The sequence below is a fragment of the Miscanthus floridulus genome, chromosome 16 (assembly GCF_019320115.1).
Source record: "Miscanthus floridulus cultivar M001 chromosome 16, ASM1932011v1, whole genome shotgun sequence".
Classification (NCBI taxonomy): domain Eukaryota; kingdom Viridiplantae; phylum Streptophyta; class Magnoliopsida; order Poales; family Poaceae; genus Miscanthus; species Miscanthus floridulus.
In genome coordinates, this window is record NC_089595.1 from 63,517,973 (window position 1) to 63,531,467 (window position 13,495).

General features: G+C 42.8%; 1 protein-coding gene and 1 long non-coding RNA gene across 10 annotated transcripts; one reads left to right on the forward strand and one right to left on the reverse strand.

The window, feature by feature from the left end:
- Positions 1-416: 416 nt before the first annotated feature.
- LOC136514205 (uncharacterized) lies at positions 417-5,170 on the forward strand. Of its 2 annotated transcripts, none has more exons than XR_010773565.1 (5): positions 417-607; positions 2,680-2,790; positions 3,249-3,355; positions 3,731-3,793; positions 4,888-5,170. It is a non-coding gene; the product is annotated as an uncharacterized lncRNA (long non-coding RNA). The 2 variants fall into 2 exon arrangements; XR_010773564.1 differs by having other exon boundaries at positions 3,731-3,789.
- Positions 5,171-8,907: 3,737 nt separating this feature from the next.
- Positions 8,908-13,013, reverse strand: LOC136513339 (uncharacterized). Of its 8 annotated transcripts, none has more exons than XR_010773344.1 (7): positions 11,882-13,013; positions 11,718-11,783; positions 11,403-11,605; positions 10,925-11,012; positions 10,289-10,411; positions 10,129-10,194; positions 8,908-9,531 (listed from the first exon to the last, which is right to left on the reverse strand). XR_010773344.1 is itself a non-coding variant. In XM_066507334.1 (5 exons), the coding sequence occupies exons 2-5, from the start codon at positions 11,727-11,729 to the stop codon at positions 10,340-10,342; spliced, it is 375 nt and encodes a 124-aa protein (XP_066363431.1). In that variant the 5' UTR covers positions 11,730-11,783; positions 11,882-13,013; the 3' UTR covers positions 9,893-10,339. The 8 variants fall into 8 exon arrangements, 1 of the variants encoding a protein (XP_066363431.1); XR_010773343.1 differs by having other exon boundaries at positions 8,910-9,892; XR_010773348.1 differs by adding an exon at positions 11,201-11,299 and having other exon boundaries at positions 8,909-9,531; positions 10,129-10,411; positions 11,403-11,783.
- Positions 13,014-13,495: the final 482 nt, after the last annotated feature.

Here is a 13,495-nt window from a genome sequence, read left to right on the forward strand (position 1 = left end):
CTCACTGCTCCCCCTCCCCCTCCCCCCTCCCACCCCCAACACCCCCACCGGCGCTGGCGTCGGTGCACCTCTGCGGGATCCACCCACAAGCCACTGCTGCCGGGCCCCATCGCCATGGCTGCCACCGACCTTGCGGGATCCAGCGCTGAAGCGCCATCCCCGCCCCCACCGCCGCCAACACCGTCCCTGCCGCCATCGCCGCCGGACACCACCGTGGCGGCCACCACCACCACCTACAGCAATGCTGGCACTAGAGCACCTCCGCAGCCACTGCTGGGGCTAGCCGCTGCCACCACAGGGCCACATGAGCCAGGAGGAGGTCTGAACCCTAGGAGGCTCGATCTGATGGTGTCCATTAGAGATGACCCCTCCGCCGCCACCATCACCAGGGCCCTGCAGCCACGGCCTCCGCCACCGCCGGATCCGAGCCCGCCACCGGGGGAATCGGTGCAGGATCTCCGCGGGCTCCCTCCACGGCACCACCGACGACGACTCCGGGTCCCAACACCGTAGTTTCCCTCTCTGTCCCCATGGCCACCGACACCGGGCTCCACGCTTTCACCGGCCGTGCTTGCATTATCTCGAAGCACTACCAGCAGTTAACATGGTAAGCTTTTTTCACAATTACTAAACTAAAAGGTCATTCTGTGCTTGCAAAGGGCTAATGTACTTCCTATATTTGTGTAAACTCATCTGTGGGATACTATTGCTTAGGAAATACTCTAGGTCACTTTGTGGTTCTTATACCTCAATCCTTGCTTATTGATAAACCTGAGAACATAAACTGGGAAAGTTATGCAAGAGGTGTTGTTTATGCACTACAGAATAATGGTATGTAGTTTACTTGACTTGCAGCTAGGTATCCTGAACGTTTTCTCTAGTTTTTTATGCCATGTGGTTTGAAAAAAAATTAAAAAATTCAGGCCTTACCAGGGCATATTACACTAGCATATCATTTACACTTTTATGCCATGATTTAAGATTAGTAAAGAGCTTCTAGTTCATCATTTTTGTTCATAGCAAGTTTATGCCTCCCTTACATAGCTGCCTACTTTCAGATCTTTACTATGCTATGTAGCTGTCATCTGAAGAACTTGGAAGCCAAATCAAGATTTGATGATGCCTTAGAAGAAAGGAAGACCTAGCATTAGTGGATTCTTACACTAAGGTAACTGTGTTCCCTTTTTTTGCTACTGTAGCCAGCCAACTGTGTTGTTGATTGCTTTGTGAATAACTGTGGTTTATTGCATGGACATTAATTTGCATTTTACTATTTCCTTTCAGTAGAGTTCTTTTGTTCAATTTTATTGAGTTTTAATCAAATGATATTGTTTTCATGTAAATTACATATTATTTCCAAGAACTTCAAGAGCAGTATGTGTTATTTAGGTGAATGGTTACTTTTGGCCCTCAACTTTGGCGCTGGTTTAGTTTAAACCCTGAACTCTAGATCTGTTTAATCATTATTCTGGAAATGTCAAAACTCAAAGCTGGTGCAACTAAGCATCCTTAACCTAAAGTCCCAAACCACATATATTCGTTTTCTACTTTTCTCTTTCTCTTTCTCTGATATGAATATACTGGAGAGCATATTGCCAGCTATGAGGTCAACCTGATGGTTATTTTCAAAATCAGTACAAGGAAAAGAAACCCTGATATGAACCTTGATTTCATGACCTATATTTATGCTTCCATATTTTCTGAGTTACTTTTGCTCCTAGCATAGGACTTGGAATTTCTAAATAGAAATAGTAGACAATATGGTAGTAAAGTAGTTCTCACTTCCTTGCTCTAAACATTTCATGAAATGCAGTTTGTATTTTAATAAAGCCATGGTTGACTACCTTCATGGTTGCTGGATGAAATAGGACAAGGTTTTAGATTTCCTGTTGTTCTTAAGTCTTCCCAGGGTTCAGCCACATGGCCACTTTGTTAGTCTTGTCTTGATGGCATGAGGAAGAAGCAAACCAACTGATCAAGGTTGAGTGGCATATACTTGGCCAGGCCTCACTTGTAACTTGGTGGCAATGATCCACAAGACCATGTCCTATCTGGACACACTTGGTGAGCTTGGTATGAAACAAGGTGGAAAAGTAGATATTTGCTGTCCTAAACAAGGCCACTCCAATTTCTGTGGTGTCACATTCAGATCTTTACTTTGAACTGTTTGTCCTGCACTGAGTCACGATAATAAGTTTAAAATTACTTTGCTTCTCACCTTATGCCACCAGTTGTCTTAGAGCCTTGTCAGCTTCCTCTAGCACGTTGTGGGACTGGAATCCTACCCAGCTGCCTTTATCCATCACCCAGGCATTAAATTATGGCTTCCATCCTGGATTGCTACCTTGCAGCTTGAATATGACCCACATCTAACCATGGCACAAATGAAATGTTATGGTGCTGGATTTCAGATGTTTTAGATCTTTTTAGGAAAAGATTAGTTTCCATTGATTATGCTTCTATATATATTAGAAATTGGCAGATATGTTTTTGGATGGGAAGTATAGTGAATGTGTAAGTATGCCTTATCTTTCAGTCATTTGGCATTTTTACAATGTATTGTCTATGCCAATCAGGGATTAGGTTCTGTAGAAATTACTTATTGCTTTGCTCTCAGTACGCATCATCCAAATTCAACTCAGTTACTGAAAGTACTGTTTATCTTCTGCTCAATGTTAGGCTATAAAGCTAAAGGAACAAAATCTGAATAATCTGAAGGCCTTCAATGCCGAACAAGAAAAAGATGTTGAACGTGTTCGGCTAAGAGATAATCTCCTCAGAAACAGAAAGGTATGTACCTTTTTGTACATGTGTATGATTCTATCTAATCAGAAGTTTCGCTGCTGCTAAGTCTGCATTAGAGAACGATAACTGTTTACTGCTAGATAAATTTACTAGGCTACTAAACTTCATCTTGATGCAGAACACAACATATGAAGGCTATAGGTCTCACAGATCTGTGCATAGTACATGAACTGGTTACTAGGCTTAGGTTTCATGTGTTGATGACATATAATACTTCACATTGGCCTGGTTACTGGGCTTAGGTTTCAGGTGTAGGTCTTGATATTGTTACTAATATAAATGGATTCATCCATATTTAGATTTGATATGGTCGTGCTGTACAGAACTACAGAAGGAAAATCAAATGAACAATCGTGCCTTATTTATACAAAAATTCGTTTCTATTATTGTTTTTTGCGTCGTGTATTGCCTATCTCATGTACTGTCACTGTTTACAAAATCAGGAATGTTATCTTGGAAGTCAGAATCCTTGGCACGAACCGTTGTTATCTCTGGAGCTGTAGTTGCTGCTGATGTATTGCTCAAGATATGATTGTACTCTAAAATTCAGGTATAGTGAACATTACTAGCATTTTCTTAGAAGTGTTGGGTGTCAGCTTTCTTTACTTGGTTCTTGTAGTTATTGGGATTCAACTAGAATTTTTTTAATTTTTTTGCAATGCTGTGTCACAATTGCATACAACAATCTTAGTTAATTGACCTGGTCATATTTGCTTTCTTATTCCCATTGTTCCTACTAGTGGATTGGCTATTGCAAGTTGGCAAAATTTGAGTTTGCCTTCTAGTGTTGAGGGCCTGGCACCCGTGGATCTGTGGCAGTGACTGGTGGGCAGGCAACTGCGCCTGCGCTTTGCTCTGCTGGTGCCTGCTGCTCAGTTGATACTTGTGAAACTAACTCTGATATTTTTATTTTTGCATCTTCCAGGTTTGCAGGACCCAAATTCTGTTTTCCAAGTGTCTCTTGTGCCTGCTCCAAAACTGCCTGTAGGTATTTCCCTTGGGCTTCAATTCGTAGTTGTAGATGCCTTTGCACCTGTTTCCAGTTTAAATTTCAGATCAGAATCACTACAGCACAGCTCCATTTTATAGACACTATAAGGGGACTTTGCTGGACCATTAAAAACATTGAAACTAATTTGATATTGTAGATGTTGATGCATTTTTCTATAAATTTGGACAAAGTTAGAGAAGTTTGACTTAGGACAAAGCTAAAAAGAACTATAATTTGGAACGGAGGGACCATATAATGGCTGCATGCCACCTGTTGAAGATTGCGGACTTGCATTAATGGGAATTTTCATCAAACATTTAGAAGTTCAATAATAGAATTAGTGTTTGAGAGATCCGTTTTCATATTTGTTTTTTAACAGACTATTTGTTTCTTCACCCTGTAATAACTAATGGCTATGTGCATCTCTTGACTCAGCTCAAACAATCTTATTGCTTAATCTAAAATGGTAATTAGCTTGTACTCCCTCAGTTCCAAATTGAAAGTCATTTTAGCTTTGTAAATGTTTGGTTCTGAATCAGATCCGGTTTGTAAATTATTTTGTCCTCGAGGTAGTAATTTGGAATCGTTGTCTTCCCTTATGCTCTTCAGAAGTTTGGGACTGTGCTAGCCAAAATGCTTGGGATAGCCCATTGTTCAACCTACCTTATCTACCAAGTAAAAAATCTGGAACAAGAGTGTTATCTTAGTGGTGTCAGTGACTCACTTCAAGTTGTTCATTTAGCTGTCTCTGAACCTCAATTTGCATCTGAAGTGCTTCACCAATTTGAATAGTCCTTGCACCCAGGAAAAGAGACTATTATTTCAGTATTCAGATTATATGAACCTGAAGTTACAAATATCATTTTAGCAGGCGGATTTCTGATTCTAAAGTACCTGGAGATGGCTTTTCAAACTAAAGATTGCTATTATCTTCTATTTTCTGCTCATTTCTTGGCTGCTAATATCTTCATTTGTTTGCTTGAACCTTGAGTGTACTTGACTGTTTCAGTTCAAGTACTTCACTAGTACATGGGACCCCTTTTAACATATGTTTAGTTTGATTTTAATGTTTGTTACCCTTGCCTCTGTAGGAAACATGCTAACCTTTATGGTTGGTTCAAAGCAAGCATTTGAAGTATCCCTAGCAGATGTTGCACAAACCCAGATGCAAGGAAAAACAAATGTTCTCTTAGAGCTTCATGTTGATGATACTACTAGGAGCCAATGAGGTTTGTAGTGGACAGTAGTTGTAGTGGATCCACTCATATTTTCTGCATTGCCAATGAGGTGCTAGTCGATCTCATTTGGATACATGTACTTGATACTGTAGACTTATCATTGATGAATCATTGATTCATGTTTGTAATGGCTGACCATATATGTATGTCTTAGTGACTGTTTGGACTTGGTCATGAATGAATCTATTTGTATGAGAAATGTGCACAATGATGTTACTTTTGTATTAATTTGCAACCAAATAGGCCTTTTATTTTTTTAAATGCATTTAAATGATCTCAGTCAAACCATCTGTCGCTGAAAATATTTGTAACTTCAAATTGTCTATCGCTATAGAGTACTGGGAGGCAATCTATCGCTAAAGAGTAGCAGCAGACTATCTGTCGCTAAAAAAATTCAGGGCAACGGACTGTCTGACGCTAAAAGTACTGTCTGACGCTAAAGATGTTTAGCGACAGGACTTACAGCGTCTGCAGAAGTCTGTCGCTATAACTTTTTAGCGTCAGATTGTTTATCGCTGTAGCCGCTTTTAGCGTCAGACCGTCCATCACTAAACTTGGTGTTGTGGTGTAGTGATTGGGCCTTTTCTTAGGGTGCTCTAGTTTCTCTCCATAATGACTTATCTTTAAGTGACAACCCAGGACTTATAGTACAACCATGAGGACTACATGGCTCCGGTCTTAGTCCAGTACCTTGCTCTTTCTAGTTTGTAGTAGTTTACCGAAAGGGCAAGAGGGACATACAGGGCTGGGTATGGGCCTCATCCCCAGGGTGTGTACTATGTTGCGTGTATCAGTGCCACTTTTGGAGATGACTCCATAATACTTGGGAGATGGAATCCTTAACTGACTGCTCCTTACTAGAACGACTAGGGAAAAGCTTCGTAGTGTACCCTGCCTACTCACCTTAGAAGTGTTTTGGGAGTAATTAACCTGGGCATATGGGCTACATCACTCGTGGTGAAAGTGTACAACCTCTGCAGAGTGTAAAACTGATATATCAGCCGTGCTCACGGTCACGAGCGGCCTGGATCCTTACTGAATAGTTGGTTTCTCGGATGGTTTGGGTTATGATTAAAATTGCTTGATATCTCTAAATATTCATATTTGGGAGCCTAAGCATAACTCAGCAACTTATGATTAATAATAAAATATGACCAACTAAAAGTGCTTACCGCAGTTCAGCCGTGTCAAGCCTTTTGAGCCTGCATCCCCTCATGTTATGCTTGCTAAGCGGTAGTAGCTTACGCTTGTTTTATTTCACTACTTTGGCAAAATCCCAGGATGGGTACCAGATTGCTAGAGTTTGGAGGAATTAGGCTTAGTGATCAACCAGTCAGTTGTCCCTGTGGAATTGGAGTCTTCACCTGAAGATCGGAGTTGTCTTTCCGCTGTTTGCTATCTAAGGTTATATTCTCTATACTAAGTACGTTACATATTTAGCATTGTCTTTTGATATTATCCTTATTTGTAGCTATATGTGAGATTTGACTTTCTAGGCTCACATATGGTGTGTATCTGGTTTTGTTCTTAAAACCGGGTGCTACAATGAATTAGTTAATAGATATTGGACAGGCAATCAGCATATATAAGTTTCAGATTAACCAGGTCTCCCACCTAAGGAGAATGGATACATGAGCTAGCAGTTGCATAATGTGTGTCTAATTTTGCTGGACAGGCAACAGGTAATATATTTGCAAAATATCAACCTGCGGTTACATGGATTTTTATAATTGCTTTGAGGTGATTGTTCCTTCAAATCTCCTAGATTTTGCAGACTATAACAGAAAGTGTATTGAGCACACAAAACACAATTCAATCTAGTCGCTTCACTCCCAGCAGTGCCAACAGATCTCTTTTCCTAAATGACAAAGGCAATAATGCGCCAGAGAAATTTATTTCAACACAGACATTGAGGAATAATGCTGCAGCTAAAAAGGGAGATATGAGAAAGAACGGCAGAATGGCATAAGCTGGAAAACTTTTGATGATTACAATGGATCAATGCGTGTATATTTGTTGAGTCGTGACCTATTTAAATGTGGCATCTAGGAATGAAAATAGTGGAGCTACGTGATTTTTGTTCTATTCAGACATGTTATTTATGTCCTGTTTCACCATCTAGAAAGTATGCCGCAGCTATGTTATTTCTTTTTTCTAAGAAGTGGCTGGAGATGTGGGCTGCATTTCAATCAAGGGAATTGCTAAATCTCACCTTAGATTAACTGAAATTACTAGATTTCTATATGTCTGCAGCTTGCTAGATTAATTGAAATGATTACTCCACATACACTTTGAAAATTTTTTGGTTGATTTTTGTGTCTGCAGCTTGCTGCTGCATCTGAACTTTGCCACTGAAATTTAATAGTTTGCAAAATTATGTTTGCTAAGCCTGCACTATTTCTTTCTGACATTAGTTTGCAAATGATACCATCATACCTGAGATACCTAGTCTGTGTTTCTGTTATTTCGAAGATTCAGCCATACTTGATTCTATGATGCCTACTTTGCAAATTATTCAGCTCATATAGTCATTTGGAAGATTATGTGATGCCTAGTCTGTGATCCATTATATATTACTGATGTATATGTCATTTGGACTTTTTTCCATTGAGCAAGAAGATGAACCTTGAGGGACTCTTCGCAAAATGAACTGAATCAAAGATTCTGCAATGACAAAGATCCTATGCCGATCTGTGCTAAGAGTCATCCATATTTGTTTAATTATATAAGTTAGTGGTCTATTATGCAGTTCAAACTTTGCAATTACTTTTTTGAAATAGGAAGCCATTTGATTTCATTATATTGTACAAACTATTGAATGTGGATTTTCAAAGTTATTAATATCATTGCCTTTTTGTGTCATTAGATTTTATAATTTTGTGAATTTCTCTGCCGCAAATCTTTATTATTCAGCAAATAAAATTGGGTGCAATATAAAATGGCAGCGAATAGATTCCGCTGCAATAAACCTAATGTCGATGCAATAGTTTGTGTTACATCAAACCTAATGTCTATGCCATAGTTTGAATTGCATCGAACCAAATGTTGATGCAACAGGTTGTATTGCATCGAACCTAATGTCGATGCAAAAGGTTTTATTGCACCGAACCTAATGTCGATGCAATATGGTCTATTGCAACGAACGTTAGCCATTGCAATTAAAATTCTTATTGCATCAAATTTATTAGATGTATTACATCTACATGATTTCGATGCAATAACCTTTTTGCATCTCTCTATCTTGATGCAAGAGACATCTATGGCTGATGCAATAGCAACCTCGTATCAAAACGATTTTGATGCAATAACCCCTTTGCATGTCTCTATTTTGATGCAAGAGACAACGGATGGTTGATGCAATAGCGAACTCTCGCATCGGTCATAGCAAACCGATGCGACAAGGCTATTGCATCTAGAGCTATTGCATCGGCTCGCATCAAACGCGAAATTGATGCAGTACCAAGCTATCGCATCAATTTTGGACCTATTACATCAAAACTTTGCCGGTGCAACAGGGTCAAAAATTAGTAGTGCTAGTCCAGTACCTTAGACTAGAGCACTCGGTCGATTGGAGTTCCGTAAGTAAAGTGAAGTGAAACTTAAACTTAGTCAAATAGAGGTCTTTGAATTACCAAAGCAAAAACCTGGATATTACTCAACAGTTGAGTCGGCTCTGTAGAGGTATAAAGTTGAGGAGGATCCGACAGACCCGGCTCCTCCTCCGCTCTCTTCCTCTCCTCTCTCCTTATTTTCTTTACTACAACTAGGTAGGAGCACCTAGGGGGACACTACTACTAAGAATACTAGTATATTGCTCTTGCTAACGCTATGATAAAATACAAAACCAGATAAATTTTATAAAAAAATAAAACGAGATAAAAGTTCCTTAGTCTTTTTTTTTTGAACCTGGGTAGATTTTCATTCCATCTGAGTTGATAGTTCCTCAACAACAATTACAAGAACGTTATCTGGGGCAGTGCACGTTATGTGCTCCTCCCCTTCAACGCTACCCACACCAAAAGCGGCAAGCCCATGAGCTGCCCTATTACAAACTCTTGACCGAGACACACACTCGAAATTTATGAAATTTGACGACACCAAAGACTGTAGTTCATCTATCAGACCTCCAGACATTGACTTGGCAAAATCATCAGTCGTCAGAGCTTGTTTCACCATCGTTGTGTCCGTTTCCAGGATCAAATTCCCGATTCCCAAGTTGCATGCTGCCTGAACACCATGGAGACAGGCAATCAACTCCGCCTGGAAGGCACTGAGCATGTGATCAACTCGCCCCCATCCAGCAAGCACCACGTCTCCATCACTATCTCTGATGAGGAAGCCCCAGCCACCACTCTTGGCATTCGGTGAGAAAGGCCCATCGCAATTTAGTTTCAGGACACCTTTAGCCGGTTTTCTCCAACGATCCCTTCTGCTTTTCTGTGTTTTGTCTGGCCTCGGAATGCTGTTAGATTCCCAAGTTCCTTAGTCTTAGCATCCCTGTATAAAATATATAAGAAAAATAAGGGCCAGTGAACTTGAGGCAACTGTTGGATATATCTATATTTATCAAAGTATACCAAAGAACAATAGTTAGACTCCAAAGTTTCGCTCGGCAGCGGTCCGCGAACATTTGTTTCACAGCAGCAGGCAAAGAGCACATGTTACCACCTGTGGCATGGTTCCTAAGGTTAATATAGGATTTTTTCAACCAGCGAGGCAGCCTTATGATTTTTATCCTGATGTAAATGAGAGGGACTTAGCAATGGCATCCCAAGGACATGCCTTTATGACACCCCCTTTCAATCCTGACCAAATTTGGCCTTTATGACACCCCCTTTCGATCCTGACCAAATTTCACCTGTTTCCAAGAGATTAAATAAAACAATAAGTTCTTCAGGCTACTGAAGCATCGACACTGTGTCTCGGTTACACGGGTTTTAAGCATTTGATATTAAAATGTGGCATGATAGGTTCTTTTTTGTTTCTTTGCGTATAATAGCAATGTACATTCAATTCTTCAGGATATCTTTTTGGCAGGATCAGCTGCCGCCAAGACTCGATGCCGGCAAACCAGCCAAAACACTAAGTACTTACCTGAGAACCAGCAAAGGCTCACAATCTTTCAGGGACCTTCAAACTGTTAAGGTAATTCTGAACAACCTACAGAAATATCAGAAAGAGAGTTAAATAATCACACGATCCACTGTTGTGTGCTATAGAAGTTCAGGTCAAAGATAAAGAAAAAAGGACATGCATGATGATGGTCCCATGTTCCTTCATGTTGGCCTCGCTTGTCTCCTCCAAATCATTGCCGAGTAACCTCAGCTCTTGCCTCAGGAACACCTGGAGCCTCTGGCACACCCTTTTGGCACAGTGCCTAATTCAAGAGCGGGTAATGTCAATTACAAAATAATTTATTTATGAATTTAACAAGGAGACACAAAGCACAGAATCAAATAACGACAAGAACAAAAACAGGCATCCAAATTTACTATCCGAAGGCATGAGAATATAAAGCTCCTTTGCAAAGTAACTTTTCTTTTACCTCATTGGACACTTTGGATATGGAGATTATCAAATCTTACCCTAGGAATTTAAGGAGACAACTCAGGGGGATTCACCATTCACAGAACATGAAATCGGAAGGCATAAGAATATAAAGCTCCTTTGCAAAGTAACTTTTCTTTCACCTCATTGAACAGACTTTACATATGGATAGACTTTACATATGGAGATTATCAAATCTTACCCTAAGAATTTATGGAGACAACTCAGAGGGAATTCACCACTCACAGAACATGAAATAGTTTTTTTTGTAATAAAGGAGGGCCTCATGTGCCAACAGTTCATTTAGAACAACAGCAAGGGAGAGGGGAAAGAAAACACTGACCTGTTTTATTTGCCTTGGACCCCATGTTGATGTTAGCCACCGGGATCGTGAAAATGATTCAGCATAAAAACCATCATTCAACAAACCCCTTCAGAAGTAAAATTCAAAGATATTAAACATAGAGAGATCACAGGCATAGCAAAATGAATACTGTTCTTAGAACTACATATTAATGCCTACTGCCTTGCTATATCAGCAAAAGGTATTGGTTAGATCTAACATTAAAGATCTGGAAATACAAAACGCAAAGGCCCTTTAAAAAATTTGTGGACTTACACTGCACGGGTTGTAGAAATGGATAATGATAGTTCTATCATTATTCTACTGTATGTGTGATCAGCAAACTATTCATTTATGCTCGATACCCAGTTCATACTACAGAGTGAAAGAACAAAAACATTCAGTACAGTTGCTACCAACAAAGTTTCAGGAAAATATCATAAACATCTCTAGGCGGGAATTATTCATCAGTTCTCACCAGGCAGTAAGCAATTCAATTGCAGCCTTCCCCACATCTCGCACCACACTTTCGCTAATTTCGCACACCACATCATCACTCTCCTCTTCAAAAGAAAACTGCAGAGACTCATTGGCAAAGTTCTTTTCAATGGGCTCTAGGTCTAGGGCCCTGCCATTGGCATCCTTGCAATGACCAAGCAGTTCATCTGGAATCGGCACAGCCTTATCCCTCGTTGCCCGGCAAGTGGCAAGAACCAAATCAGTTAAATTAAACCAAAATGGTCTACAGAGCACCAAACTGAAAACCACTTCTGTAACATCATCAACGCCTCACCTGCATTCCCATCTTCGAAAGCACCTTGCCAGCAGCGGCAGGTCACATGCTTCGGGCGTGGAGGCTCTGCAAAAGTGGTTTGTAAAGCAAAAGTTTGTGAATTTGGGGACAGAGAAATCAGTAGGAGTTGGGCCCAGCGGCGTGTGGTTAGGGTAGAGGTTTACCGTGAGGAGGAGAGGAGGGTAAGGCCACTGGACCGCAGGGCGCAGGCACAGCTCCAGCCCCGGCAGGAGATGGAGGAGGTGGCGGTCTGCCGCCATGGCCGACATCCCTAGGCAGCCGGATCCAGCTTTTCAATCCTCGCGTATTCCACGGCGGCGCAGGCTGCCTCGTCATCCAGGTAGATCGCTACCACCACGGCCATCATAGCCAAAAAAATCCCTCCGACTTCCACGAACCACACGTGCCCCAAAACCTTGGGTTTCGTAGGTTCAAGGTGAGCACGGTAGCGCGGTCGTCGTACTCCTCCCGCTGCTGCCGGAGATCACGACGGCCTCAACGCTGCGTCCGTATCCCTGCGTCCACTGCGACGCTCGCGACCGGTAGTGGCGGTGCGGGCTCCACGGCGTGGCTGTCCTCAAAAGGGAGCCGCGGCAAGGCTCGGGCTGGCGGATCCGGGAGGCGGCGGCGGGCGGGAACAGCGGCGGCAGCTGCTTGCGAACTGGGTGCTCGCCATGGCGGGCATGCACGCGCGAAGGGAGGGTGTGTGGCTCGAAAGAAGTCCATCATTTGAGGCTCAGATCCCGCGCCCGCCGACCACGGCCCTGACCAAAACCGCCGCGGACCCGGGGCACTGACAGCGAACGTGCGTTGTCCGCGTCGGCGGGGGCCTCATGACGGCACAGCTTGCGGCCACGGCGCCCAGCCAGAGCGGGGGAGGCCGCCGGAGCCGGAGAGGAGGAGGAGTGGTTGGGGGAGGATGGGGATGCCTTGGCCTTGCGCCCCCGAAGTAGGCTAGGGTTTTGCGCGCGCGGAGGAATGGCTTGCGGACATTTTTTTCTTTTTACCGGAGAAATCATGTGGGATTCAATCCCTAGCCGCGTGGAGGGCGTGCGGGGGCACGCGGGGTGCAGCTGCGTGGGGGGCCAGAAGCCTGGCATCACACATCGAATCGTGTCCATCGGATTTGGTTTAGGTGTTTTATTAGCTCTTGATTTTAATAGAGACGAATTCTTTTGTATATTTTTCTAGGTGCACAATGGTTGGAGGCTCTCAGCGGGGGATGTTTTCCTTGGGGGACAAAGTATAATTTTGATCGGTCCATTCTAGTAGAGATGAAGAAGTGCTCAAGTGTAGAGGTGCGTTTACAAGTGGAGGAGATGGTCTCTATTTATAGTGGAGAGGAGAGGGTAGATGCATGCCTAGGAATATTCTTAGATTCTTCATCAATTGCCGCCTCTTGGAGCATGCAACTGACCTCTCCATGTCGGTAGTTGCCCAAATCCCGCGTGAAAATATCTCCCCCACCAACCTGTAGCAAAAACCAGAGCAAAACCGGGCTTCTGGGGCCTGAACCGGAGCTAAACCGAGGAGGAGATAGGCGATGTTTTCAGTTAACTGGGGAGAAAATTGGCTTCCTTGGCTTCTGAACCGAGCAAACCGGGCGGCCCAATTGGTCCCAGGCGAGCGAACCACGACACAGCCTCCAAGGGTCCAACCCACGCGCGCCACCTGTCCCAGGACCCGGCTCCCGCGTCGACACCGCACCCGAGCGCGCGCGTTCCCACGCGTCTGAGGTGCCACACGTCGAAGCCTGACGGGCCAGGCCCATCGATGGC